Below are 26,517 nucleotides of genomic sequence, written 5' to 3' on the forward strand. Positions count from 1 at the left end.
GCCAGGGACTCAGATCCTGCAGAGAGCGGGACCAACGTAACAAAGGCTACCATCAGTAACACACTACACCACCAGGGACTCAGAGCCTGCAGAGAGCGGGACCAACATAACAAAGGCTACCATCAGTAACACACTACACCGCCAGGGACTCAGATCCTGCAGAGAGCGGGACCAACATAACAAAGGCTACCATCAGTAATACACTACACCGCCAGGGACTCAGATCCTGCAGAGAGCGGGACCAACATAACAAAGGCTACCATCAGTAACACACTACACCGCCAGGGACTCAGATCCTGCAGAGAGCTGGGACCAACATAACAAAGGCTACCATCAGTAACACACTGCGCCGCCAGGGACTCAGATCCTGCAGAGAGCGGGACCAACATAACAAAGGCTACCATCAGTAACACACTACACCGCCAGGGACTCAGATCCTGCAGTGCCAGACGTGTCCCTCTGCTGAAGCCAGTACATGTCCGGGGCCGACTGAAGTTTGGATGATCCAGAAGAGTATTGGGAGAATGTCATATGGTCAGATGAAACCAAAGTAGAACTGTTTGGCAGAAACAACTCGTCGTGTTTGGAGGAGAAAGAATGCTGAGTTGCATCCAAAGAACCCCGTACCTACTGTGAAGCATGGGGGGGGCAACATCACGCTTTGGGGCTGTTTCTCTGCAAAGGGACCAGGACGACTGATCCGTATACATGAAAGAATGAATGGGGCCATGTATCGTGAGAGTCTGAGTGCAAACCTCCTTCCATCAGCGAGGGCACTGAAGATGAAGCGTGGCTGGGTCTTTCAGCAGGACGATGATCCCAAGCACACCGCCAGGGCAACGAAGGAGGGGCTTCATAAGAAGCATTTCAAGGTCCTGGAGTGGCCTAGCCTGTCTCCAGATCTCAACCCTATAGGAAACCTTTGGAGGGAGTTGAATGTCCATGTTGCCTAGCGACAGCCCCAAAACATCACTGCCCTAGAGAAGATCTGCATGGAGGAATGGGCCAACATACCAGCAGCAGTGTGTGCCAACCTTGTGAGGACTTACAGAAAACGTCTGACCTCGGTCATTGCCAATAAAGGATATATAACAAAGGATTGGGATGAACGTCTGTTATTGACAAAATACTGATTTTCCACCCTAATTGGCACATAAATCCGTTACCCATCAGACTGTGATGTTCTGGATGTTTTCTCATGTTGTCTCCATAGTTGAGGTCACCTATGATGTCACAGGAGAACTTGTACCATTGGGATCCGACTATATACTATTTTTCCCCACTGTATGTCGTGAGACCTGAAGACTCCTGGATGGTTACTTAGCACCTTGGCGATAATCCTCACACCATCAATTAGTTGCCATTCTGTGGTTTACGCATTTCCCCATTTCATGGGTTCTTTATATTTGGCCCTAAGCCTCCTGATGAAGCTGCTGCACCCAGCTAGCCTCATCGGGGGGCTCATTTCTGATGGGTAATTAGCTAGATGCCTCAGACTCTTTCTAGGTAGCACCCCCCCCAAGGCTGAATATACCTCTTGGGTTGCATCTCTTGTTCACCAGCTTTGATATTTGGTGCTCCTGCAAATGGTTTTATACATCTTTGTTTCTTTTCTGTATAATGAAGAAGGTTCGGTCCGTGTCACCAGTAGAACGATGTGTGATTGTTCCCAGCAAGAGAAGCCAAGTCATCCGGTAGACATGAGACCCTTTAATGGCTGACAGACATGCGTGATATTATAGCGAGCTTTCCAACCTCTCGGGGTTCTCTGTCAGGCATAATGAAATCATAGAAGTCCTACCTGTATATATGTGTGTATGTATGAGACCTCTATAGCAGCGATAACACTCTGGCCTGGTGACCCCCTAACACTAATTCAGGGACCATAAAACCTTCACATCTTCATCAGTGACTATTTAGGTATTTATTTCTCTCCTCATTCATCCCCCTATGCCTTGTCAGAAATGTGTATATAATATAATGCCTGAGGAAGAACCCTCGGAGGTTGGAAGCTGCTGTAACGTCGTGCATGTCTGTGGCCATCATAAGGTCCCCGGTCTCCAGGATGACTCGGTTTCTCTCTGGAAACAATGACCTTTAGTTTCAGGAACAGGTTAACAGGCTCTGCTTTTATTTTTATATTCCGAGTTACGTTTTATGGTGGACGGGGAGGATGGGTAATGCCTTGCAGGGTACATGATCCGGGGAGCTGGTGTCAACATCGCAGGTTGGTGACGGTCGGACCTGTAAATCACCGTCTAATCCGTGACACGGTAGCGGTAGCTAGTTCCTCACAGTCTGCTGGCCTTATAAATCTAACTCCTTTCCGTGCCTCCAGCGCTGCTGTTCTTCTCCAGGCGGCCCGCTGTGAACGAGAAGCTGTTCTATGCCAACGGCGTCTTCCCTTCACGGTGAGCCTGGTCCTGATGCACGGCCAGCGCTCTTGGTGCATCGTGTATCGTACTAATAGGTCACCACCCGAAGCACTGAGCCCTGGCATCAGGTCCGACAGGTGCAGGCGCACCATTAAGGGGAGAGGCCGTCGGCGTAGAACAGCTTCTCCGGACGCAGGGAAGCGCCGCAGGCTGTAGAGGGGTGACACGGCAGGAGTTGTTGGAGGGCCAGCTTCACACGGGCGCAGTTGCACACATTTCGGCATATTTTATTGTAATTTTTCTGCCCGTGGGACAAGCGCACAGATTTCAGAATGCCTGAATTGCGCAGTCGTTCACGCCTCTCCTTTCGCGTTGTCTGTACGTCCTTGACTTCTAAGGGGAACTTTGGTGCGCAAATACGCAGAAAGATTTTTACAAATTTTTTTGCTTAGCTGAAATGCATGCGCCAAATATGCGCATGTGAGGGAAAGCATTGAGATCAATGGCGTCTATTCACTGCGGATTGCGTGCGCACAAGGTCCATGTGAAGCCGCCGAGGACCGGCGCGCTGCAGAGGAAATGTAACATAATGCAGCCGTTCACATGAATGCCCACCCAGGGTTGCAGAAGACCCTCCGTTCCGGGTCATAGAGAGGGGTCTGCCCTCGCTGGACACCTGAGCACGCCGCTGCTCTCGGCCCCTTTAATAGACGTCATCGTATCTGTAGTTTTGTCGGTTTCTCCCTTTAACCCTCGCCTGTCCCTCCTCTCTTCACAGCATTATCAATGGTTTTGCATTACCGTTAAAGGCTGAACATAAGCAGTTCCTCATGAAGGTCCTGATTCCGATGCACACGGCGCGGCTGCTGGCGTTGTTCCATGCGCAGGTGAGTCTATCCGAATATAGTGGGATCGCTGAAAGCCCAGTGCCGTCTGACCGCCCCTTTAAGGCCTTGCTGTCTGAAGAGACGCGGACAGCACGCCGGAGGCCTTGTGGGACGTGTAATGCTGCCCTTGCCCTATAGTATCACCAGCTGTAACCTCTAAGGGGCCGGGGACACCCAGTAGAGAGTGGGCAGTGCCACCATGGAGCATGCCGCCTCCTCCAGGGGGAAGACTTTGTAGAGACTCCATGGCCCCAAGTTGGAGGCGCTGCCGCCGTAAACTCAGAACTTCCTCATCGGCTCTTGGACGGCTCTCTGAAATCGGAGCGCCTTTAACATACTGTGAGCTGGCATTCTCACCTTAATAGAAAGACGCCATGGCATACAGTACAGAGCCCAGCTACACTGGCGCTGCTCATGTGGTGGGCACTGCTCACCTGCGGAGTCCTCCCGTCTCATCCTGATGAGGTCAAACTCCCCTTTAAAAATAAAAAATGCCATTCTCAAAGTGTTTGTGTGTGCTGTGAAGGCCCCCGTTGGCGGCAGGCGGGTGTGGCGGCCCCCGTTGGCGGCAGGCGGGTGTGGCGGCCCCCGTTGGCGGCAGGCGAGTGTGGCGGCCCCCGTTGGTGGCAGGCGGGTGTGGCGGCCCCCGTTGGCAGCAGGCGGGTGCCTGGAGACATGTGCCCAATGCTGCTCAGGGTGGGTAAATGAAGGGGTCTAATTGGACTCCTCTAAGAGCCGCGTAGATGTGGAGCTGAGCCTGCATTCTGCTCCCCCGACCTGTAGGGTGCGCTGCGAGTCATGCCAGTCTATAGGGGTAATGTCGCCCTTCTCTCTCCACAGCTGGCGTATTGTGTGGTGCAGTTCTTGGAGAAGGATACCACGCTGACAGAACCCGTAAGTATTCACACCCCTCCAGGTAGGATGTATACAAACATGGCTGCTCTGCTCCAGCGGCGCCGCTGCGCTCTGTTTTTCTGCCGCTCTCTTACGGCCGCCCTTTTCTGTCGTCCTTCTGCTTTGAGTCATTTGCGTCTCCCCCTATATGGTGGATTTAGGTGGGGTGTAACGCGTCCGCTCCTGAACCGGATGCCGCTGATGACACCGCTGTTCTCTGCCTTTATACTTCAGTTGTAGATGATAGCGTTGTGTCTGGAATGATGTGTGGCGGCCATATTGGATGTCAGCGGCCCCCTGGACACTGGTGCGCGGAGTCCCTGCCTGCCGTTGTAGTACCGCACCTCTCCTGTATGAGGAGGCATCCGCCGAGCGCTCCAGCTCTGAGTCTTATCAGTGCGACTCAATGGCACACGACAAGCAGCACCGCGGCAGCCGCATGTCCCCTCCACATCAATGACCTTACAACCGCGCAGTGGAGATAAGCGGCGTCAGGCGGCCATGTGCAGGTGATGAGCAGACTGTTGTACTATAGCTGGGAGATGCCGATAAGACAGGGCAGATCCTCACTGTTTCTGAGACCCTTGTGATGAGGACCTTTGCGGTTGGGGGGGCCCCCACTGGGTGACGGGGACCTTTGCGGTTGGGGGGCCCCCACTGGGTGACGGGGACCTTTGCGGTTGGTTGGGGGGCCCCCACTGGGTGACGGGGACCTTTGCGGTTGGTTGGGGGGCCCCCACTGGGTGACGGGGACCTTTGCGGTTGGGGGGCCCCTGGCTCTATAATACAACCTGCATCTGATTGGGTGGTGATGGCGGATGTCCTTCGGGTCAGAGTTTTGTCTGGATTTGTTTCCTGCTTTGTCTTTCTGGCAGTCAGAGCTGCAGACCAACCCCGCTGCCACTAGGGAGCGCACAGGGGTTTGCAGGAGTGTCGTATCCCAGGGTAGGTGATCAGCATCTTATGGACGGGGTCCGCCACCCGGGATCTCTGCTGCACAGCATTGTGGAGGGGTCTACAAGCCCCCCATTGACAGGACCTCACCATCATACCATGCCAGGTCTACGGAGTCTGGAGGGGCGCGGCGCCTCACCTCACCACCGGTCCCTATAAGTCATTGGTCCTTCGTCCTTGTGGGCCACATTGGCGTGGGGAGACGATAACTTGGTGGTCAGTAAAGGGCCCTTTGCATCTGTATCATCTGATCTGCAGCGCCAGCCGAGTGCCCAGCCCTGCAGTTTCTCCTTATCCGGCCTGTGTCCGGGGGCCCGTACATGCTGTGTCCCACCTGCGGGTGGCGTATTTCTTACCGCGGTTCTCTGGGCTGCATTTATGTTTACTGCTAGTTGCATCCCAGCAATGGCCAGTAAACGATGCGCTGCCCGCGGCTGGCTTCCCTGCAGCTGCTGAAGATGATCGGTTGGCGTGCAGTAGGCGACAGTTAGGGTTGTGTCCCTGTGGCACCTCTAGCGCACCCCTGTGGCCTTCATCCGTAGAAGCATTCAGGTCACAAGAACCGGCGGTTCACAGTACAGCGCAAGCAATAATGTCCACATCAAAGACCCAGTAGAGGCCTAGAAGCGCGGGTGGAGCCGCCGCAGCAATGCCCGCTTATGCCCAATCCCCGCTGCAGATACTTGAAGGGAGTCTTAGCAGTTCTTGGGCCGTCGCCATCCTGGATCAATTAGGTTTTGTTTCCAGACAGTAAAAAACGCTTACAGCTGAATCTGACAAGATGGCGGCCGCTGGCGGGTGGAGTCGGTCACAAGTGGTTCTGGCTGTGTGGAGCGCTAGTCGTCAACCCCTCAGGCGCCAATAGCGACTATTTACTGTCTGTCCTTATTGCAGGTTATTAGAGGATTGTTGAAGTTCTGGCCGAAAACCTGCAGTCAGAAGGAGGTAAGCGGCCGCTCTTGTGTATACAGAACCCTGCTGGGAGGAGGGAGGTAAGCGGCCGCTCTTGTGTACACAGAACCCTGCCGGAAGAAGGGAGGTAAGTGGCCATTCTTGTCTAGCCTCACTCCTCTCATCTCTGCTTTCTCGCAGGTGATGTTCTTGGGTGAAATAGAGGAGATCTTGGATGTCATTGAGCCGACGCAGTTCAAGAAGATTCAAGAGCCACTCTTCAAGCAGATCTCCAGATGCGTGTCCAGCTCTCACTTCCAGGTGGGTGACCATAGCGCGGCTGCTAGTAGAGGTGCCGTCCGAGGCCCCGCGGCGTGGCGACCGCTAGTAGAGGTGCCGTCCGAGGCCCCGCGGCGTGGCGGCCGCTAGTAGAGGCGCCGTCCGAGGCCCCACGGCGTGGCGGCCGCTGGTAGAGGCGCCGTCCGAGGCCCCGCGGCGTGGTGGCCGCTGGTAGAGGCGCCGTCCGAGGCCCCGCGGCGTGGCGGCCGCTGGTAGAGGCGCCGTCCGAGGCCCCGCGGCGTGGCGGCCGCTAGTAGAGGCGCCGTCCGAGGCCCCGCGGCGTGGCGGCCGCTAGTAGAGGCGCCGTCCGAGGCCCCGCGGCGTGGCGGCCGCTAGTAGAGGCGCCGTCCGAGGCCCCGCGGCGTGGCGGCCGCTAGTAGAGGCGCCGTCCGAGGCCCCGCGGCGTGGCGGCCGCTAGTAGAGGCGCCGCCAGCAACGTGGGACAGCAACGCTCTGAGCCACACGGCATGCTGGCAGTTGCAGATGGTGTGTTGATGGTTGTGCCCGCTTGTCCTGCAGGTGGCAGAGAGGGCGCTCTACTTCTGGAACAACGAGTACATTCTCAGCCTGATCGAGGAGAACATCGAGAAGATTCTGCCAATCATGTTCGGCAGTTTATACAAAATCTCCAAAGAACACTGGAACCCGTAAGTAGGGACCCGCTTGTAGATTGCTGGGAGTCTGTGGCCCCGGGTCCCTCCAGGGCCAAATGTGCGTCTGTCAGTGGTGAGCGGATGAGGCGGATGGAATGCAGTGCTTTATTGCTGTGTGCCCCTAACCCCTTCATGCCCCAGGGTACACATGCTGGACTTGCAGGATTGGGATCCGATCCCGCTCCACACGCAGCGGGTGCCGGCTGTCAGCGTGGTTAACCCTTCAGTTGGGGGTCCTAAGGTGCCGTTCATTTGCCATGGCACCCTGGTGCCTTCTGAAGCCCCCAGGGCTGCCATGAAGGGGGGCCTTGTAGAATGTGGTATAATGCAGTACTTGGGTATTACATCAAGTCCCCCAGCGAGAGGAAGAAAAAAACATGTAAAATGATGTATAAATGGGAGGGCCGTTTGGCGCCGCCGCCGCGTCCGTAAAAGTCCGATCTATCACATTAACTAATTATCCCGTTCGTGGAATGTAAGACGAACGCACCAACGCAGACGGCGACGTCCGTGGAAATAGAACACTTAGAATTTTTTGAAAGTGAGGATGAAAATCCCAAAATGGAGGGGGACTTCTAGCGAGAGCTCCCTTCGGGCAATTACTATCGTGGGCCTGATGCGATGCGGCTACAAGCCGTGGTTGCCACTATTTATATTGCAGGATCTGCAGAATGACGTGGCTGGACAACTGGGACTGTGACGGGGACCGCTCTGTTGTCACATTGTCACGAGTTCTCAAGGGGGGCGGGGGTTTGACACAAAGCACCTCCTGAGTGGGGGGGGGGGGGACACAAAGCACCTCCTGAGTGTGTGTGTGTGGGGGGGGGGGGGGGGGGTGACACAAAGCACCTCCTGAGTGGGGGGGGGGGGTGACACAAAGTACCTCCTGAGTGGGGGGGGGGGGGGTGACACAAAGTACCTCCTGAGTGTGTGTGTGTGGGGGGTGACACAAAGTACCTCCTGAGTGGGGGGGGGGGGGGTGACACAAAGCACCTCCTGAGTGGAGGGGGGGGTGACACAAAGCACCTCCTGAGTGGAGGGGGGGGGGGTGACACAAAGCACCTCCTGAGTGGGGGGGGGGGGTGACACAAAGCACCTCCTGAGTGGGGGGGGGGGGGTGACACAAAGCACCTCCTGAGTGGGGGGGGGTGGACACAAAGCACCTCCTGAGTGGGGGGGGGGGGGGGGGGGGTTGGACACAAAGCACCTCCTGAGTGGGGGGGGGGGGGGAGAGGACACAAAGCACCTCCTGAGTGGGGGGGGGAGCGGGGGACACAAAGCACCTCCTGAGTGTGTGTGTGAGGGGGTGACGTGACACAAAGCACCTCCTGTGAGTGTGTGTGGGGGGGGTGACACAAAGTACCTCCTGAGAGTGTGTGTGTGGGGTGACACAAAGTACCTCCTGAGTGGGGGGGGGGGTGACACAAAGCACCTCCTGAGTGTGTGTGTGTGGGGTGACACAAAGTACCTCTTGAGTGGGGGGGGGGGGAGAGGACACAAAGTACCTCCTGAGTGGGGGGGGGGGAGAGGACACAAAGTACCTCCTGAGTGGGGGGGGGGGGGGGAGAGGACACAAAGTACCTCCTGAGTGGGGGGGGGGGGGAGAGGACACAAAGTACCTCCTGAGTGGGGGGGGGGGGGGGAGAGGACACAAAGTACCTCCTGAGTGGGGGGGGGGGGGAGAGGGACACAAAGTACCTCCTGAGTGGGGGGGGGGGGGAGAGGACACAAAGTACCTCCTGAGTGGGGGGGGGGGGAGAGGACACAAAGTACCTCCTGAGTGGGGGGGGGGAGAGGACACAAAGTACCTCCTGAGTGGGGGGGGGGGAGAGGACACAAAGTACCTCCTGAGTGGGGGGGGGAGAGGACACAAAGTACCTCCTGAGTGGGGGGGGGGGGAGAGGACACAAAGTACCTCCTGAGTGGGGGGGGGGGAGGAAGTAGGGTGGGGGGGGAGAGGACACAAAGTACCTCCTGAGTGGGGGGGGTGTGACACAAAGCACCTCCTGAGTGTGTGTGTGTGGGGTGGACACAAAGTACCTCCTGAGCGGGGGGGGGGAGAGGACACAAAGTACCTCCTGAGTGGGGGGGGGGGGAGAGGACACAAAGTACCTCCTGAGTGGGGGGGGGGGAGAGGACACAAAGTACCTCCTGAGTGGGGGGGGGGGAGAGGACACAAAGTACCTCCTGAGTGGGGTGGGGGGGGGAGAGGACACAAAGTACCTCCTGAGTGGGGGGGGGGGAGAGGACACAAAGTACCTCCTGAGTGGGGGGGGGGGGAGAGGACACAAAGTACCTCCTGAGAGGGGGGGGGTGACACAAAGCACCTCCTGAGTGGGGGCGGGGTGACGTGACACAAAGCACCTCCTGTGTGTGTGTGTGGGGGGGGGGGTGACACAAAGCACCTCCTGAGTGGGGGGGGGGGGAGAGGACACAAAGTACCTCCTGAGTGGGGGGGGGGGAGAGAGGACACAAAGTACCTCCTGAGTGTGGGGGGGGGGGTGACACAAAGCACCTCCTGAGAGTGTGTGTGTGGACACAAAGTACCTCCTGAGTGGGGGGGGGGGGAGAGGACACAAAGTACCTCCTGAGTGGGGGGGGGGGGGGAGAGGACACAAAGTACCTCCTGAGTGGGGGGGGAGAGGACACAAAGTACCTCCTGAGTGGGGGGGGGGGGGTGACACAAAGCACTTCCTGAGAGTGTGTGTGTGGGGTGGACACAAAGTACCTCCTGAGTGGGGGGGGGGGGGGAGAGGACACAAAGTACCTCCTGAGTGGGGGGGGGGGGGGGAGAGGACACAAAGTACCTCCTGAGTGGGGGGGGGGGGAGAGGACACAAAGTACCTCCTGAGTGGGGGGGGGGAGAGGACACAAAGTACCTCCTGAGTGGGGGGGGGGGGGGGAGAGGACACAAAGCACCTCCTGAGTGGGGGGGGGGGGGAGAGGACACAAAGCACCTCCTGAGTGGGGGGGGGGGAGAGGACACAAAGCACCTCCTGAGTGGGGGGGGGGGGGGGGGGAGCGGTGACACAAAGCACCTCCTGAGTGGGGGCGGGGCGGGGTGACGTGACACAAAGCACCTCCTGTGTGTGTGTGTGGGGGGGGGGGGGGGTGACACAAAGTACCTCCTGACTCCTTTACATCATACAATTCTTACCGGCCGCTGGACAAGCGGTGCGTTCGGAATGTTCCGAGGCCGCGGCATACAAGTGGTTTGCTGACTTGTCCGTTCTCCTCCTTCTGTGCCGGCAGGACAATCGTAGCGCTGGTCTACAACGTGCTGAAGACCTTGATGGAGATGAACGGGAAGCTCTTTGATGAACTTACAGGCTCCTACAAAGCAGAACGTCAAAGGTAGAGTTTATACAAAAACGGCGCCACTCTGGGCTGGGAATGCTATTACAGCTTTCTTTTGATTGGGGATGAGCTGCAATACCTGCCACCGCCTGTGGATAAGAAAGGCGCTGTTTATGGTAGCAGTTTAAGGAGAAAATGTGTGTTTAACCCCTTCCCGCTATATGACGTACAGTAACATCCTGCAGAGTCACGGTATGTATGAATAGAGATCACGGGGCGACCTCTCTTCATACAGCAGGGGCGTTAGCTGTTTATTACAGCTGACACCTGCGGGCAATAGCTGCAATCGGCTGCGTGGCTGATCGTGGTTATTAACCCTTAAAATGCCGCTCTCAGTTCTGACAGCGGCATTGAAATCGCCCAAATGATGTTTGGGGGTCCTGTACAGCCCCCCCAACGGTGAGATAGTGGAGCCATGCTGGTATCATAGCAGCAGAGGTCCTCCTGAAAGGCCCCAGGGCTGTCTCGGCAGACTGCCTATCAAGCCCCTGTGGGGTGGCTTGATAGACTGCCTGTCAGATTGCAGTATGATGTAATGCAATGGCATCCAATCATACTGCAGGAGCGATCAGAGCATCGCATGTTGTGGTCCCCCAGAGGCGCTAAAAAAAGAAAAAGATCAATAAAGTTTTACTAATGGTAAAAAAAAACAACTAAAAGTTTAATTCCTCCCCCCCCCCCCCCTTTGCCGTATCCATAATAAAAAATTATAAAATCAAAATACATATTTGGTATCGCTGCGTTCATAAAAGTCCGATCTATCAAAGTAGCGCATTATTTACCCTGCATGGTGAACGCCGTCCGGAAAAAAACACCGCCAGAAATGTACCTTCTCAGTCACCCCGTCTCCAAGGAAAAATGCAATCAAAAGCGATCAAAAAGTTTTGTGTGTTCCGAATTGGTACTAACGAAAACTACAGGACATCCTGCAAAAAATGAGCCGCGCACGGCGACGGAAAAACAGAAGTTACTGCGGCAGAAAATAATAAAAAAATACATTTCTTTGAAAAAAAAACTAAAAGTAGTACAGCAAGAAAAACCCACTAAGTTTGGCATCGCAGTAACCGCACCGACCCGCAGCATGAAGACATCAGGTCACTTGTGTTGCAGTTTGTGCGCCTTAGAAACAAGACGCACCGAAGGATGGCGGGGTGTTTATTTTTTTTTTCATTTTACTCCACTTTGAATTTTTAAAAAGTTTGTCACTACATTATACGGGATATTAAATAGAGCCGCTGAGAAATACAACCCGTCCCGCAAAAACAACAAGCCCTCAGACCGCGACGGCGATGGAGAAATAAAGGGGTTAAAAGGAGGAAAAAGTGAAAATGGGGAAAAAAGAGGCCGCGCCATTAAGGGGTTAAAGGAGTAAAGTGAAGTGCTATAATAATCCGAAGCGCGCCTGCCCTCCTATATGGCCTCTGTGTCGTCATTGGTCCAGGCTGCTCTGTCCCGCCCCCTGTGTATAAACAGATGTATGACGGGCTCCCCAGGAAGGGCCCTTTCACAAAGAACGATAGCACAGATCTGCGACTAAAAGCTGTTTGACTATTTTTGACTAATTTCCATGTATTTTGGTGCGCTGGAAACAAAACAAAAATTTTTAAATCCTAGACGTCAGGATTTACCACAAAATGCTAAATTCTCTTCAAAGTTACCAATTTTTCTCAAATTTTTTTTATTTATTTTGGAACCAGCATCAACAAGCTGCAGGCTGACCGCGCCGGCTCGGACACGCACGGGCTTGGTTCAATTCTCTTTCTTGGTTCTTGCCTGTAGTATTATTGCATCTTGACACCACTGGAAGTATGGGTGGAGACAAGATGCAGAGTGCTTGACAGGTGACGCCCCCAGGAGATGATTGGCTGCCATGAGCAAGGTCCTAGCACACTACAGCAATTACTCTCCCCGCAGCACCCGGCCACCTTCCTTCTCCCCATGGCATACCGCTAGGCAGCACCTGTGCTGACAGTGTGATACTGCAGCCACTCTAGGAAACCCCCTGCTGTGCGTCTGTGCCCTCCCATCTCCCCTGGTGAAGCCCCTGCGCTGTGACTTACGAAGCCGCAGAGCCTTCCCCCTGGCCATCTGCTCCCTCCGCAGAGGTGTCTGAGCCGCCTCTCTGCTGCTGTGGCCGCTGACAGCTCACTCCCCCCCGCTCAGTGTCTGCCAGGGCTGTCAGTGATGCCGGCGCTCTGCTGCTGTGGCTGCTGACAGGTCGCTTGCCTGCTCACTGTCTGCCGCCACTGCCAGTGACGCCAGCTCTCTGCTGCTGTGGCCGCTGACCGCTTTCACCCCCGCTCAGTGTCTGCTGTCACTGACGCCGGCTCTCCGCTGCTGTGGCCGCTGACAGCTTTCACCCCCGCTCAGTGTCTGCTGCCGCTGCCAGTGATGCCGGCTCTCTGCTGCTGTGGCCACTGACAGCTCGCTCCCCCGCTCAGTGTCTGCTGTCAGTGACGCCGGCTCTCCGCTGCTGTGGCCGCTGACAGCTCGCTCCCCCGCTTAGTCTCTACTGCCGCTGCCAGTGGCGCCGGCTCTCTGCTGCTGTGGCTGCTGACAGCTAACTCCCCCGCTCAGTGTCTGCTGCCGTGGCCACTGATGCCGGCTCTCTGCTGCTGTGGCTGCTGACAGCTAACTCCCCCGCTCAGTGTCTGCTGCCGTGGCCACTGATGACGGCTCTCTGCTGCTGTGGCTGACAAATGGAAAGAGAGGGAGTAACTCCCACAATCTCTTGGTGTTAGCTCGTCAGTCTTCAATCATGTTTCCCCAAGTTGGCGTTACGGCTCCGCTGAAGTGCATTAATTCACCTGACAGTTTGTGTCATTTGTGGCGAATCTACAGAGCTGAATATTACAGACTTCGGACTAAAACTTGGAGGTGAAGATAAAGTTTGGGCGCCTCATAAAGTGTGTCCAGGACCTCCGAAATTGATTCAAGGGTAAGAAGAAAAAAAAAGCTTTTCACTTTGGGATTCCTAGGGTGTGGCGAGAGCCGAAGAACCACAATGACGAATGTTACTTTAGTTCATGCGATGTGGAAGGGTAGAACTCCAAATGGAGGATTCCATTTCATACCCCAATCTTCACTCGTCCCATCCCCCATGGCACAGACATACCCGTACCCAAGCCCCCTGCTACCTTGGAAGTGATACCTAGCTCTGATGAAGGTGGAGTCCTACCTGAACCAGATGACCAATCAAGTTCTCACTTTGAAGATGATACAAGAAACATTTCTCCCAGGAGGAGCTCAGAAATGTGAAGATGGCCAGCGCCTGGATGGATCAGAGGCAAACCCGACAAAAGGTCCTTCATTCTCTTAGAATCCACCGGAGTAGGAGAGCAGCGCGTACATGCAAACAGAAAGCCCCCCAAATACCAGATAATGGGGGTAGAATACTGTTAGGAAATGAAGACGTGCGCTTCTAGTAAGAGAACAAAACCGGTAGCCGGGGTACTCGCTTGGGAAGGGGAAAGGTTCCCCAAAGTAGAAACAAAGGGGGGAAGAACCTCCACCCTTAGGGTCCCAGATGGCCTGTAAGTCACTAGAAGATCCCCCTTCATACAATGCCACCATGAGCCTGGAAAGAGTAGAAGAATCTTCTTTATGTCACAGAATTGAAATTGTAGAGGTTGTACAGATGTAAACCAATATATACTCCTTCCAGCGGGGGAGGAGATGAAATGCACCGCGCTTCGCCACTAAATGGCCCTGATCAAGCATTATGTACCATTAAGATATATAAAACCCGCTAAGCACATTGTATGAAGGGGGATCTTCTAGTGACCTACAGGCCATCTGGGACCCTAAGGCTGGAGGGGGAGTACCCCGGCTACCGGTTTGTTCTCTTACTAGAAGTGCCCGTCTTCCTTACCTTCCCAGGAGGAGATGAATCATTTGGTAAGAGATGCCAAAGATGCCGCTGAGTTACTCGGTTTAATGCTCAGAAGCAGGAATTATTGCCAGGAGTGTCTTCTTCACGGTTCAGACATCGTGACAAGGAGTTGGTTCCGTACTCTGCCCAGGGAGACAGGTTGGTTTATTGCATCGCTGTCAAAGGTTTGATGGGTCAATTCAAAATCCAAAATGACTCAACACAATGGCGTCTTTTCATAGATTCTTCAAAAAGAAGTCTCAAGGCAGTTTTGCTCCACAACGGTGGTTTTTACGCTTCCATCCCTGTAGGTCATTCCGTACACTTGAAGGAAACCTACGAGAACTTGGAATTGGTTCTTCGTAAACTTATGAAGACCACGGTTGGCAAGTGTGTGGGGATTTAAAGGTCTGGTGCATGCTGCTCGGGCAACAAGCTGGATATACCAAATACCTTTGTTTTCTGTGTCTATGGGACAGTCAAGACCGATAAAATCACTGGACCAAGAAGTTAGCAGCCGAGGGTGCCCACAGTCAGTCAAAAAATGTCCTACGAGAAACTTTGCTACCTCCAACTTGGTACCTCCAAGTTCTTCTACCACCTCTCCATATAAAATTGGGATTGATGAAGCAATTCATGAAATCACTTCCAAGAGATGGAGAATGCTTTAAATATTTGGTCACCAAGTTTCTAGGCCCCTCGGGGGCCAAATTAAGTAAAGGTGTGTTCGTCGGACCAGACATTAGAAGGCTTATAGCGGATCAAGAGTTTGTCAATACCATGACGGATTCTCACAAAGAAGGGTGGATGGCATCTAAAGAGGTTGTAGAGAAATGTGTAGGCACTAGGAAAGATCCTGACTACAGAGATGGTCGGACGAAGGCTGAAAGCATCTCAAGCTTTAGGTTGCCTGATGAGTTTAAAGTGCCCTTCCCTCCGACATCCTGACAGCATACGCTGGAGGTCGCTGACCTGAAGGGACAGGAAAAGGCAGGGCATAAAAGGCACCTCCCCTCCACCAACACCAGTGCTTTTCCTGTCCCTCCAGGACAGCAGCGCAGAGCTCCAGCGATGCCGTCACATGCCGAAGGACTTATCAGGCACAGCGGCGGCATCTACTTCTGGCAGCCCCGGTTACCCAAGTGGGAGGTACCTCATCTGGGTGCTAACCGGGGACTGTGCGGGCCTGGGTCCAAGGACGGACTTTCCGGCACCACCGCGGCTGTTATTCAGGCAGTGGCTGCCGTCTGTGGGTTCCGGCTGAGTAGCGGCGTTCCGCAAGAGGGCGTGACCTTGGCGGAGCACATGGAGAGTGACGTCAGACGCTCCGCACGGGGGTGTGGCCTCGACGGAGCACACGAAGGGGGCGCGGCTTGGCGCCAGATTCAAAATTCAAAGCTCCCTGCACCAGGAGAAGACGGCTAGTGCTTTCTACACGCTGGGAATTGATTCTAAGTACAGGAGTTGATCCCACAAGCACAGGATGTCGGCCAGAGAATCTTCCAACTGTAAGTGGTCCTGTGGGCCAACCTACAGACACCTGCACTACATACACTTCCTTACTAACAGAGTTCTCCCTTGTCATTTCAGGACAGGAATACTCAAAAACCTAGGGAGGCTAGGAGGAGAACAACTAGGAAGTGTCCAGTATGCTTAGCAAAACTGCCCGACTCCTATACCAAAACTTTATGCACTTCCTGTTCAGCGAAAATCCTGCAGGAAGAAAAAACTTCCCTAATGTCTGAGATTCGGTCGGTCGGCCGGGAATAAGTGCAGTCATCCCTTTCAGACCTCCAAGCAGGACCCTCCGGGGTTACAAGAAGGTCTGCTTTGACAGTGTAAGAGTCCGACTCTGACATAGCGGAAGGTTTTGAGTTTGGAAATCTTGAGGAAGTGTCACAGGGGGAGAAAAATCCCTTTTTTCCGCCACTAACACGGATCAGCTACTAACAGCAGTGCGCCTTGCTGACGTATAAGGTAGCCCTCCTTGTGGCGGTCACGTCGGCTAGACGCGTGGGTCAAATCCAGGCCCTCTCACAAAGGGCCCCATATATGACTATTCACCCCGACAAGATTGTATTTTCTTAAGCCCCGTCCCTCCAACCTAAAGTCTTGTCAGATTTCCACGGAGGCCAGCCAATAGTCATTCCAGCCTTCTGCCAAAATTTCAAAACCGAAAAGGAGCAGAAGCTCCATAATCTCGGAGCGCACGCCTCAATCGAGCAGATCTGTAACGCGGCCACGTGGACTTCTGGCCACACCTTGATTAGACACTACAGGCTGGACATTAGATCTAGTCAGGATGCAACCTCCGGGAGGAAGGTGCTACAAGCAGTCATCCCTCCCTAAAAATGCCCATGCCAGTTATCTGGTGTTCCTCCAGCGTATGCTGTCATGATGTCGGAGGGAAAACCGGAGTAATCCCCTTTCTTGAAGGCATCATGACAGCATACGCCCCCCACCGCCATGGTTACCCTTGTCTAACACATGAGGTAATGTGTAGGCTTATGATTTCCTTATCTGAGGTGTGTGATGCCAATAAATCACACCTTCTGGTTAAGTATTCTGTCACGGTGGTTATTGGGAACGCACTGGTGTTGGTGGAGGGGAGGTGCCTTTCATGCTCTGCCTTTTCCTGTCCCTTCAGGTCAGCAGGGGAGCGACCTCCAGGTGTATGCTGTCATGTCTTCAAGAAAGAGAGTGATCGGTAAGACAAACTCCCGTTGTCCTCCAAGCCCACCTTGACTGCTTTCCTGTAAATGTGGGAGCTGTGAGTGAAGAACAAGGCGAGCGATTCCAGCGGGACATTAAAGAGCTGGCCAGAAGATGCCAGGGAAGATGGAGCGTCACCGTGATGGCCGACTGCTGCTGGACGCTTCAGAGACCTTCCAGATGCCCCTCACCAGCGTCCCGTCCCTCGAGGAGCCTCACGGGAGGAAGGACCCGCTCACTGTGTTTGTGAAGTTCAGACATGATTTTCATGTAAAATGTGTGATTAAACGTTACTTTTCGAAGTCTATTTTCACGTATTTTGAGGTTTTGCCTTATTGATGGCAGATAACTGCGTTGTCAGGAAGCGGGATGTCTAATGACCAAACGGAGGTCGTTGTCAGGAAACGGGATGTCTAATGACAAAACGGAGGTCGTTGTCAGGAAGCGGGATGTCTAATGACCAAACGGAGGTCGTTGTCAGGAAGCGGGATGTCTAATGACAAAACGGAGGTCGTTGTCAGGAAACGGGATGTCTAATGACAAAACGGAGGTCGTTGTCAGGAAGCGGGATGTCTAATGACCAAACGGAGGTCGTTGTCGGATTCAGCGCACCGAAAAATATAAAGCCAAAGCAGCTCTTCAAGGTTTATTCGCAGACCCGTGTGATCGCTCAGTGGAACGGTCGCCAGCGACTGATTGACGGGTGATAATTCATCGCTTGTCCAGATCAGCCAACGCCCGCCGTGTAAACCGCCAGATCCTCATCTGTGCACGGAGGCGGGCGGATGGACCGCTCCCCCGCCACTCACCACTGATCCTCCTCGGTAGAAGCTGAAGCGCTTGACAGCCGTAGAAAAGGACATGAGATTGGGGCAGCAAGATGGTTTCTAGGACCACCAGGGCTGTTTATAAAGTGCGCATACAGAGGGGCCTATCTGGGCCCCTGGGGGTGAGGGGTCCTGCAAACCTGCTCACAGCACAGGTCCTGCCAGGTGCGGTTGGGGGTTTTGTTAGGGACGGGCCCCCGTTACTATCGGCGTGACTCTTCATTCGGTCCATGCGCAGCCAATAGAGAACAGAGGGAGCCGGGAGCCCAGTGGGTATATAATGTCCTACTGCCAGACGGAGCGCCGGCGCAGGGAGCCCAGTGGGTATATAATGTCCTACTGCCAGACGGAGCACCGGCGCAGGAACCCGGTGGATATATAATGTCCTACTGCCAGACGGAGCGGCGGCGTAGGGAGCCCGGTGGGTATATAATGTCCTACTGCCAGACGGAGCGCTGGCGCGGGGAGCCCGGTGGGTATATAATGTCCCACTGCCAGACGGAGCGCCGGCGCAGGAACCTGGTGGATATATAATGTCCTACTGCCAGACGGAGCGGCGGCGTAGGGAGCCCGGTGGGTATATAATGTCCTACTGCCAGACGGAGTGCTGGCGCGGGGAGCCCGATGGGTATATAATGTCCCACTGCCAGACGGAGCGCTGGCGCGGGGAGCCCGGTGGGTATATAATGTCCTACTGCCAGACTGAGCGCCGGCACGGGGCGCCCGGTGGGTATATAATGTCCTACTGCCAGACGGAGCGCCGGCGCGGGGAACCCGGTGGGTGCATAACGTCCTACTGCCAGACGGAGCGCTGGCGCAGGGAGCCCGGTGGGTGCATAACGTCCTACTGCCAGACGGAGCGCCAGCGCAGGGAGCCCAGTGGGTATATAACGTCCTACTGCCAGACGGAGCGCCAGCGCAGGGAGCCCAGTGGGTATATAACGTCCAACTGCCAGACGGAGCGCCGGCGCAGGGAGCCCGGTGGGTATATAATGTCCTACTGCCAGACGGAGCGCCGGCGCAGGGAGCCCGGTGGGTATATAATGTCCTACTGCCAGACGGAGCGCCGGCGCGGGGCGTTCGGCAGGTATATAATGTCCCACTGCCAGACGGAGCGCCGGCGCAGGGAGCCCGGTGGGTATATAATGTCCTACTGCCAGACGGAGCGCCGGCGCAGGGAGCCCGGTGGATATATAATGTCCTACTGCCAGACGGAGAGCCGGCGCCGGGCGTTCGGCAGGTATATAATGTCCACCCGCGGATTCAGCAGGAAGTGCTATAGCTTAGTTTATGTAGCTTATAGGAGGCGACGGTTTCCCTTTAATTTCTATGCTGATGTTGTTTTTCCTACCGCGGACGCAGCAGAGTTTAACCGAACGCTGGTGATTGGCTGCCACAAGTTATCAACACAAGCCGCTTCTGGGCCACAATGTAACGCCTTCTGTCAAGTTAAACTTTGCTGCGTCTGTATAGCCTTAAATGCATTTTGGATTTTGAGTTCTGTCCGTTCCCTGTGCCCCTCCACCCAGCCGCCTACAAGCCCTAATTCACTTCCACTAGTCAGAGATCTCAGTCAGCTCCCCCTTTTGGTGCCAGCAGGGGATTTGGATCGCTGTAGCGGACAAGCAGAACTTAAAGGGTTTTATCACTACAGGATCTTTGGTCTGGCTGAAGTCAGGTGACTCCTGTGGCCAATCAGAGGCACCACTCAGCTGCGTCCCGGACCACCAGGGGGCGCTGAGCATACGCCTTTGTTATGCTAAGCCAGTCGCTAGACCTCTTTTTGGAGTTGCGATTAAACCCCTTTAAAGACGCATCTGGAAGTTGTAGTCCTTCTAACGCTGTATATGTTCCCTGCAGGGAGAAGAAGAAGGAGGTGGAGCGCGAGGAGTTGTGGAGACGGCTGGACGACCTGCGGCTGAAGAAGGCCCTGGCCGGGCAGCCCAACAGTCTACAGAATAACACAAGTGCCAAATAGCTGGCCGCCGCCGCCCGCGCCATTACTGTACTTTTTGTATATTTTTTTTTTTCTCCCTCAAATTCTAAAGTAAAAGCCAATTTGAGGGGCGGCCCGTCTCTGCCCACCCGGAGGCTGGCGGCGTGGGGCCAGTAATACATTGCAGGGCAACTTGTTTCTGCGCCCCTGCCAGCGGCGGCGCTCCAGCGATGATCAGTCTTTTATAGCCTATAATTGGGGGAGATTCTGGGGGCGGGACGATTATGACTTGAATCTTCTATATATTTTGTGTGGCGTTCGCTCTCTACGTTCTTCTTGCCATTTTACGTGTTGATCTCTTTACTGTTTGGAGGTTCTTCATGTGCCCCTGTGGCCTTCTAGGGGGCCGCCTCCCTGAGGCACGGGACCCCACAACTCCATTTATTGTTTGCTGAGCCCATACGGAATGCCGTTTCCCCAATGACAGGTACATGCTGCTGCGGCGCCTCTTTGTACTACTGCTTCTATGACAGACAGTACTGTCCTACCAGCCATAAAGGCCTTGTAACTGCAGATTATAGGTGTGGGGGAGGGGGTTCCGTTAGATAAAACTATAGATGACCCCTGACCCCTGACCGGTGAGGTCATGAGGTCGCAGCTCTGCTTCCTGCTGAGTGTTTAATCACATTCATTTACCTTGTAGTTGTCTCCTATGCAAATCATCCTAGTCTGTAAGACAATGTTTAATGAGGGGCAAGGCATTTGAGGTCCGTGTCCTTCACCCTCTGTGCGTCAGAGATCAGCGGCACAGCCCCCCAGAGCCATTCTCTCATCTGCAGCCATAGGTGGTATAGCACAGCTGAGGTTCCTTGCTACAGTTCAGCTCTGCTACATCCTTTATGGACGGTTTCCCATAAATAATGGCTTGGAATTACAAAGATCGCCTTTATTTCAATCCCTGCACTACCCCATCTGGCCACTGCAGTAAGAACGGAGCTGTCTGGTGAGCGGCTGATCAATGAGGGTCCCAAAGGACGCCGCCTGCTGATCTACTATTGGTGGCCTATCCTGAGGACTTTAAGGGACTTATCACAGTCTACATCGCTCTACTGACCTCACCATTTGTCCCGCTTCGGGCACACGATGGAGCCGCGCACCCAACGAGGGCCGTGTACCCTGCCGCCTCACCCACCCACTGAAGTCGGGTGCATTGTGACTTGCATGGAGCCGTGAATCACAGATGGAAAAAATGCGCCACGGTTGGATATTTTTCAATCTTTCTCTCTCGGCAAGTCGCACAATTCATTCCCTTCCGCGAGGGGGCGGGGCAACACGACAGGGTTTGGTTGCACGGCCATAGTCGTCCTAGCCTGATGGTGTTTCTTGGCGAGGCCTATAACCTGAATCGCATTGCGGCCGGCGCCACGCACGCCTAGCAGCCGGTGGATGGAGGCAATGCAGACTGATGCCGTCATTGTGCAGAACAAGAGCGCAGCGTGTTCTGGCGTACTGCGTGTTCGCTGCAGGCGTGTACAACGATGCTGCACATGTGTAAGAACACGGCAGATTAAATGCCTGCTGCTCGGAAACCAGGAAGCCGCGGCCAAGAGATGCCGTCATGTGCAGGTGATCACGATCGTGCTGATCGCAGCTCCGACCGCCTGTAAAACCCTCGTGTGAGCGCAGCCTGACTGCTCCCCCGCCTCTCCACCCTCTAGTCGTGGTGCGTTCACACGGGATGGCAGTATTTCTTCTCTCGCGGTGCGGTCGCACCGTGTGCGGGTTTGCTGGGCGTAGGCCAGGCATACGTTCTCCCGCACGGACGGTTCTCGCTTTGTGAGGCAGGTTGTGCTCAAGAATGTTGGGCGCGACTCGCTCTCGCCTATGGGAAGGCACGCATAGGATGTGGGTCTGGTCTCCAGGCGTGTGAGGGCTGTGCCCAGCGCTGACTGCTGTCGCCCCTCACATCTCTGGCAGGAGACGCCTGTATGCCACATGAAATATTTTGCAGCACCTTTTCTTAGAACTCTGTTGCCATTTCTCTGTTGTTCCTCCTGGAAACCTATGAACAAAGTGGCAACTTGCTGTCACCAGTCGGGGGTGTGCCCAATGTATGTCCTGGGACTGTCCAATCCTATGACTGCGCATGGACACACCCCTTTGGCAAATAAAAGAAAAACACCCATTTGTCCATTTTATTCATCAAAGGGGTTTCTGGGTCGCTGATGGTTGTGCGGTTGTATGCGCAGGGTGCGGGCCGTCCAGATGTAAGAAGCTTAACTTCACCCTGAACGGTGACGGACGGCTCTGGCTTGTACAAACGATAAATCGCCTCACCTTAAAGGGCCCGCAGTGAGTTCCATCCAGTTTCCGCTGATTTCTCCCGCACTGCAGCGTTTCTGTAGCTGTGTGTTACCCCTCGAGGTGAAGTTACTGGATCTGCGATGGCGGAGGTTATTCCGGGATCCAGTGGGGAATATTTGCATACATCCGCTCGCACGTAGGGCCTGCCCGCTGTGGAGGGATTCCCTGCCGCATGCCCCCCTAACGGACTCATGCTATTCAATCAGGCAGAACGCACTGCGCAAAGAACTAGTCACGTGTCCCTGCCCTATATCAGGGGGCTGGCCGTCTGTATATCTGACCACGGCAGGACAGGAGTCCAAGACCCTCGCGTGCACCTTAGCCCCGCAGCAAGTATTTCCGTGGCCTAAGGGCTCGTTCACACGGGCGTATAACCTGACATGTAGACCGCAGCGCTCTGCCGGCAGAGACCGTGTACGGGCTGCAATTGCGCATGCCTGGGATTCTGGCGTCACGGACAAGGGCAGCGTGCTCCAGTGTAGGGATGCGTGTCGAAGTGCCCCCCTCCCGTAATACCTGCGTATGGAGCCCATTCAAGGCCCGCTACACTAAGCAGCCCGCCGCGCCCCGTGAATGGAGGAGTAAAAGGCCATAGACCTTAGTAGCCTCCATTCACCATGTGTAACACACGGGAAATATGTGTGCGCAATACAGGGTGACCATACGCCTTAGTGAATGAGCTCTAGCTGCATAGTCCGCAGCGGGTGAACCCCCCTTATGGCCCGTCCACGGCCGTGTTGCGCCAATCTCCATAGACGCTGCTCATTATGTGTTGTATTACATGGCTGAGAGCCGGAAGGCAGCGATTACACCTGAGCAACGGTCGCGGTGAGGAGAGTCTCATCGGCGCCGAGCTCAAATCCCGTCTAGTCTGAAGCCGTAGACCCTGGTGGGTGTCGCAGGGCGCGGCGGGGGGCTGCAAAGTGTTGTATAGCTTTTATGCAGATTTCTGTCTATTTTTATGCAAAGGCAGCAGCCGGTCCATCGAGATCATTTACCCTGCTGGTAGAAAGACAAACCCCCATGTCTATCCTCTTGTGCCCGGAGCAGAACTCCTAGAGAGGGGACAGAAGAGACTGCAGAAAAGCCTGCTGACCACCCGTATATTGTCTGCTGACGGCCCCTATAGGAGCTGCTGACTGCCCCTATAGGAGCTGCTGACCACCTGTATAGCGGCTGCTGACTGCCCCTATAGGAGCTGCTGACCACCTGTATAGCGGCTGCTGACTGCCCCTATAGGAGCTGCTGAGCACCCATATATTGTCTGCTGACCACCCGTATAGCGGCTGCTGACTGCCCCGATAGGAGCTGCTGACTACCCATATAGCGGCTGCTGACAGCCCCTATAGGAGCTGCTGACCACCTGTATAGCGGCTGCTGACGACCCCAATAGGAGCTGCTGACCACCAGTATAGCGGCTGCTGACAGCCCCTATAGGAGCTGCTGACCACCAGTATAGCGGCTGCTGACAGCCCCTATAGGAGCTGCTGACCACCAGTATAGCGGCTGCTGACAGCCCCTATAGGAGCTGCTGACCACCTGTATAGCGGCTGCTGACTGCCCCTATAGGAGCTGCTGACCACCCGTATATTGTCTGCTGACCACCCGTATAGCGGCTGCTGACTGCCCCTATAGGAGCTGCTGACTACCCATATAGCGGCTGCTGACAGCCCCTATAGGAGCTGCTGACCACCTGTATAGCGGCTGCTGACGACCCCAATAGGAGCTGCTGACCACCTGTATAGCGGCTGCTGACGGCCCCTATAGGAGCTGCTGACACCCCGTATATTGTCTGCTGACCACCCGTATAGTGGCTGCTGACGGCCCCTATAGGAGTTGCTGACCACCTGTATAGCGGCTGCTGACGGCCCCTATAGGAGCTGCTGACCACCTGTATAGCGGCTGCTGACGGCCCCTATAGGAGCTGCTGACTACCCGTACAGCGACTGCTGACCATATGAGGGCTCCAGCTTTCCCAGAGTCAGATGTAACCTATAAATGGCTATATTAGATGTTTTCCACCTTTTGTGAGGATGATTTCAGGATGGGAATTCCTTTTGAGGGTTTTTTTTCTTTGTCGGGGAGATGATCTATATCCTGCAATAGCCAGTTGGCTGTCGGCAGTCTTTTGTTCTCTGCTTGGATGGTTTTCCTTCTTTGCTTGTCCCACTTGTTAAACTTGCACTGTATTAAAGGGGTTGCAAGATTAGAAAGATAGCTGTTTTTTTTCCCAAAAACAGTGCCACCGCTGTCCTCTGGTTGTATTTGGTATTGCAGCTCTATCCAAGTAAATGGGGCTGAGCAAAAACTACAAGCAGCCAGAAGACAGATGGGGTTGGGTTTTTTGGAAGAAAGCGGCCATGTTTTTCTAGTCCCACACAACCCTCTCCTGTCTGCCCTGCTGAGATTGACCACTAGAGTGCGATGTAGGAAGAGAGAACATTCCTTAATCTGAACTACAATGTGAACAACACAATGCTGATTACGGGCTACAGCTACACATTTTGGGGTCCATTAAACGCTACAGACTGGGTGCCAGCGAAGAGGTCTGCTGGTGGCAGCGCTCCGGCTTCCTGTACTGATAGAAGGAAGCACATAAAGGGGTATTCTGGCCTGACGACCTGTCCCCTGGATGATGGATCACCTGATCGGCCCGCGGGATTGATCTTGTCATCAGCAGACAGCTTCACTCCCATTGTAATCGGTAGGATTGTAACCACAAGCAGGAAGTGCAATAGAAGCGCAATGACCGACAGCGGGTCAAATGATCAGCTGATGGGCAGGGATCCTGAGCGGCGGACCCCCAACCATCAACTGCTGATGGCCTAGCCAGAGGATCGGTCATCAGTTGGAAAAAGGCTAGAATATCCCTTTTAATGGGGTTGTCCAATGAGAACAAGGTGTTCCCTGACCCACAGGGTTAGAGGTTAACCTGCTGATTGGTGGGATCTGACCGCTGGGACCAGCACTGATTCCTAGAATGAAGTGGGCTGCCAGAGTTTGCCGATTTCAATGCCACGTAAACTGAATGTAGCGGCAGGCGCCCCGTAGGCTGAGTACACCGCAGTAATCCTTCTACCCTCGTCCCGATCACCTAATACACCGCAGTAATCCTTCTACCCTCGTCCCGATCACCTAATACACCGCAGTAATCCTTCTACCCTCGTCCCGATCACCTAATACACCGCAGTAATCCTTCTACCCTCGTCTCGATCGCCTAATACACCGCAGTAATCCTTCTACCCTCGTCCCGATCACCTAATACACCGCAGTAATCCTTCTACCCTCATCCCGATCGCTAAATACACCGCAGTAATCCTTCTACCCTCATCCCGATCGCTAAATACACCGCAGTAATCCTTCTACCCTCGTCCCGATCACCTAATACACCGCAGTAATCCTTCTACCCTCGTCCCGATCGCCTAATACACCGCAGTAATCCTTCTACCCTCGTCCCGATCGCCTAATACACCGCAGTAATCCTTCTACCCTCGTCCCGGTCGCCTAATACACCGCAGTAATCCTTCTACCCTCGTCCCGATCACCTAATACACCGCAGTAATCCTTCTACCCTCGTCCCGATCGCCTAATACACCGCAGTAATCCTTCTACCCTCGTCCCGATCGCCGAATACACCGCAGTAATCCTTCTACCCTCGTCCCGATCGCCTAATACACCGCAGTAATCCTTCTACCCTCGTCCCGGTCGCCTAATACACCGCAGTAATCCTTCTACCCTCGTCCCGATCGCCTAATACACCGCAGTAATCCTTCTACCCTCGTCCCGATCGCCTAATACACCGCAGTAATCCTTCTACCCTCGTCCCGATCGCCTAATACACCGCAGTAATCCTTCTACCCTCGTCCCGATCGCCTAATACACCGCAGTAATCCTTCTACCCTCGTCCCGATCGCCTAATACACCGCAGTAATCCTTCTACCCTCGTCCCGATCGCCGAATACACCGCAGTAATCCTTCTACCCTCATCCCGATCGCTAAATACACCGTAGTAATCCTTCTACCCTCATCCCGATCGCCTAATACACCGCAGTAATCCTTCTACCCTCGTCCCGATCGCCTAATACACCGCAGTAATCCTTCTACCCTCGTCCCGATCACCTAATACACCGCAGTAATCCTTCTACCCTCGTCCCGATCACCTAATACACCGCAGTAATCCTTCTACCCTCGTCCCGATCACCTAATACACCGCAGTAATTCTTCTACCCTCGTCCCGATCACCTAATACACCGCAGTAATCCTTCTACCCTCCTCCCGATCACCTAATACACCTCAGTAATCCTTCTACCCTCGTCCAGATCACCTAATACACCGCAGTAATCCTTCTACCCTCGTCCCGATCGCTGTGTACCCCGTTCCCCACAACCGCTCATGTATCGGGATCTGCAATAAGTAAAAGCTTAATTCAGGGAGTTTTGTTTTCAGGGATCATCAAT

General features: G+C 54.5%; 1 protein-coding gene across 1 annotated transcript in view; it reads left to right on the top strand.

Annotated features, from left to right (window-relative positions):
• The window catches only part of PPP2R5A (protein phosphatase 2 regulatory subunit B'alpha), a 74,176-nt gene extending 49,313 nt beyond the window's left edge, over positions 1 to 24,863 (top strand). Inside the window, exons 7-13 of the mRNA XM_066595042.1 lie at positions 3,154 to 3,262; positions 4,103 to 4,156; positions 6,005 to 6,055; positions 6,203 to 6,322; positions 6,860 to 6,987; positions 10,246 to 10,347; positions 19,621 to 24,863. Coding sequence (XP_066451139.1) covers positions 3,154 to 3,262; positions 4,103 to 4,156; positions 6,005 to 6,055; positions 6,203 to 6,322; positions 6,860 to 6,987; positions 10,246 to 10,347; positions 19,621 to 19,738 — 682 coding nt within the window. The 3' untranslated portion in view covers positions 19,739 to 24,863. The remainder of the gene's footprint in view (positions 1 to 3,153; positions 3,263 to 4,102; positions 4,157 to 6,004; positions 6,056 to 6,202; positions 6,323 to 6,859; positions 6,988 to 10,245; positions 10,348 to 19,620) is intronic.
• Positions 24,864 to 26,517: the final 1,654 nt, after the last annotated feature.

Source organism: Eleutherodactylus coqui, chromosome 3 (assembly GCF_035609145.1).
Source record: "Eleutherodactylus coqui strain aEleCoq1 chromosome 3, aEleCoq1.hap1, whole genome shotgun sequence".
NCBI classification, from domain to species: Eukaryota; Metazoa; Chordata; class Amphibia; order Anura; family Eleutherodactylidae; genus Eleutherodactylus; species Eleutherodactylus coqui.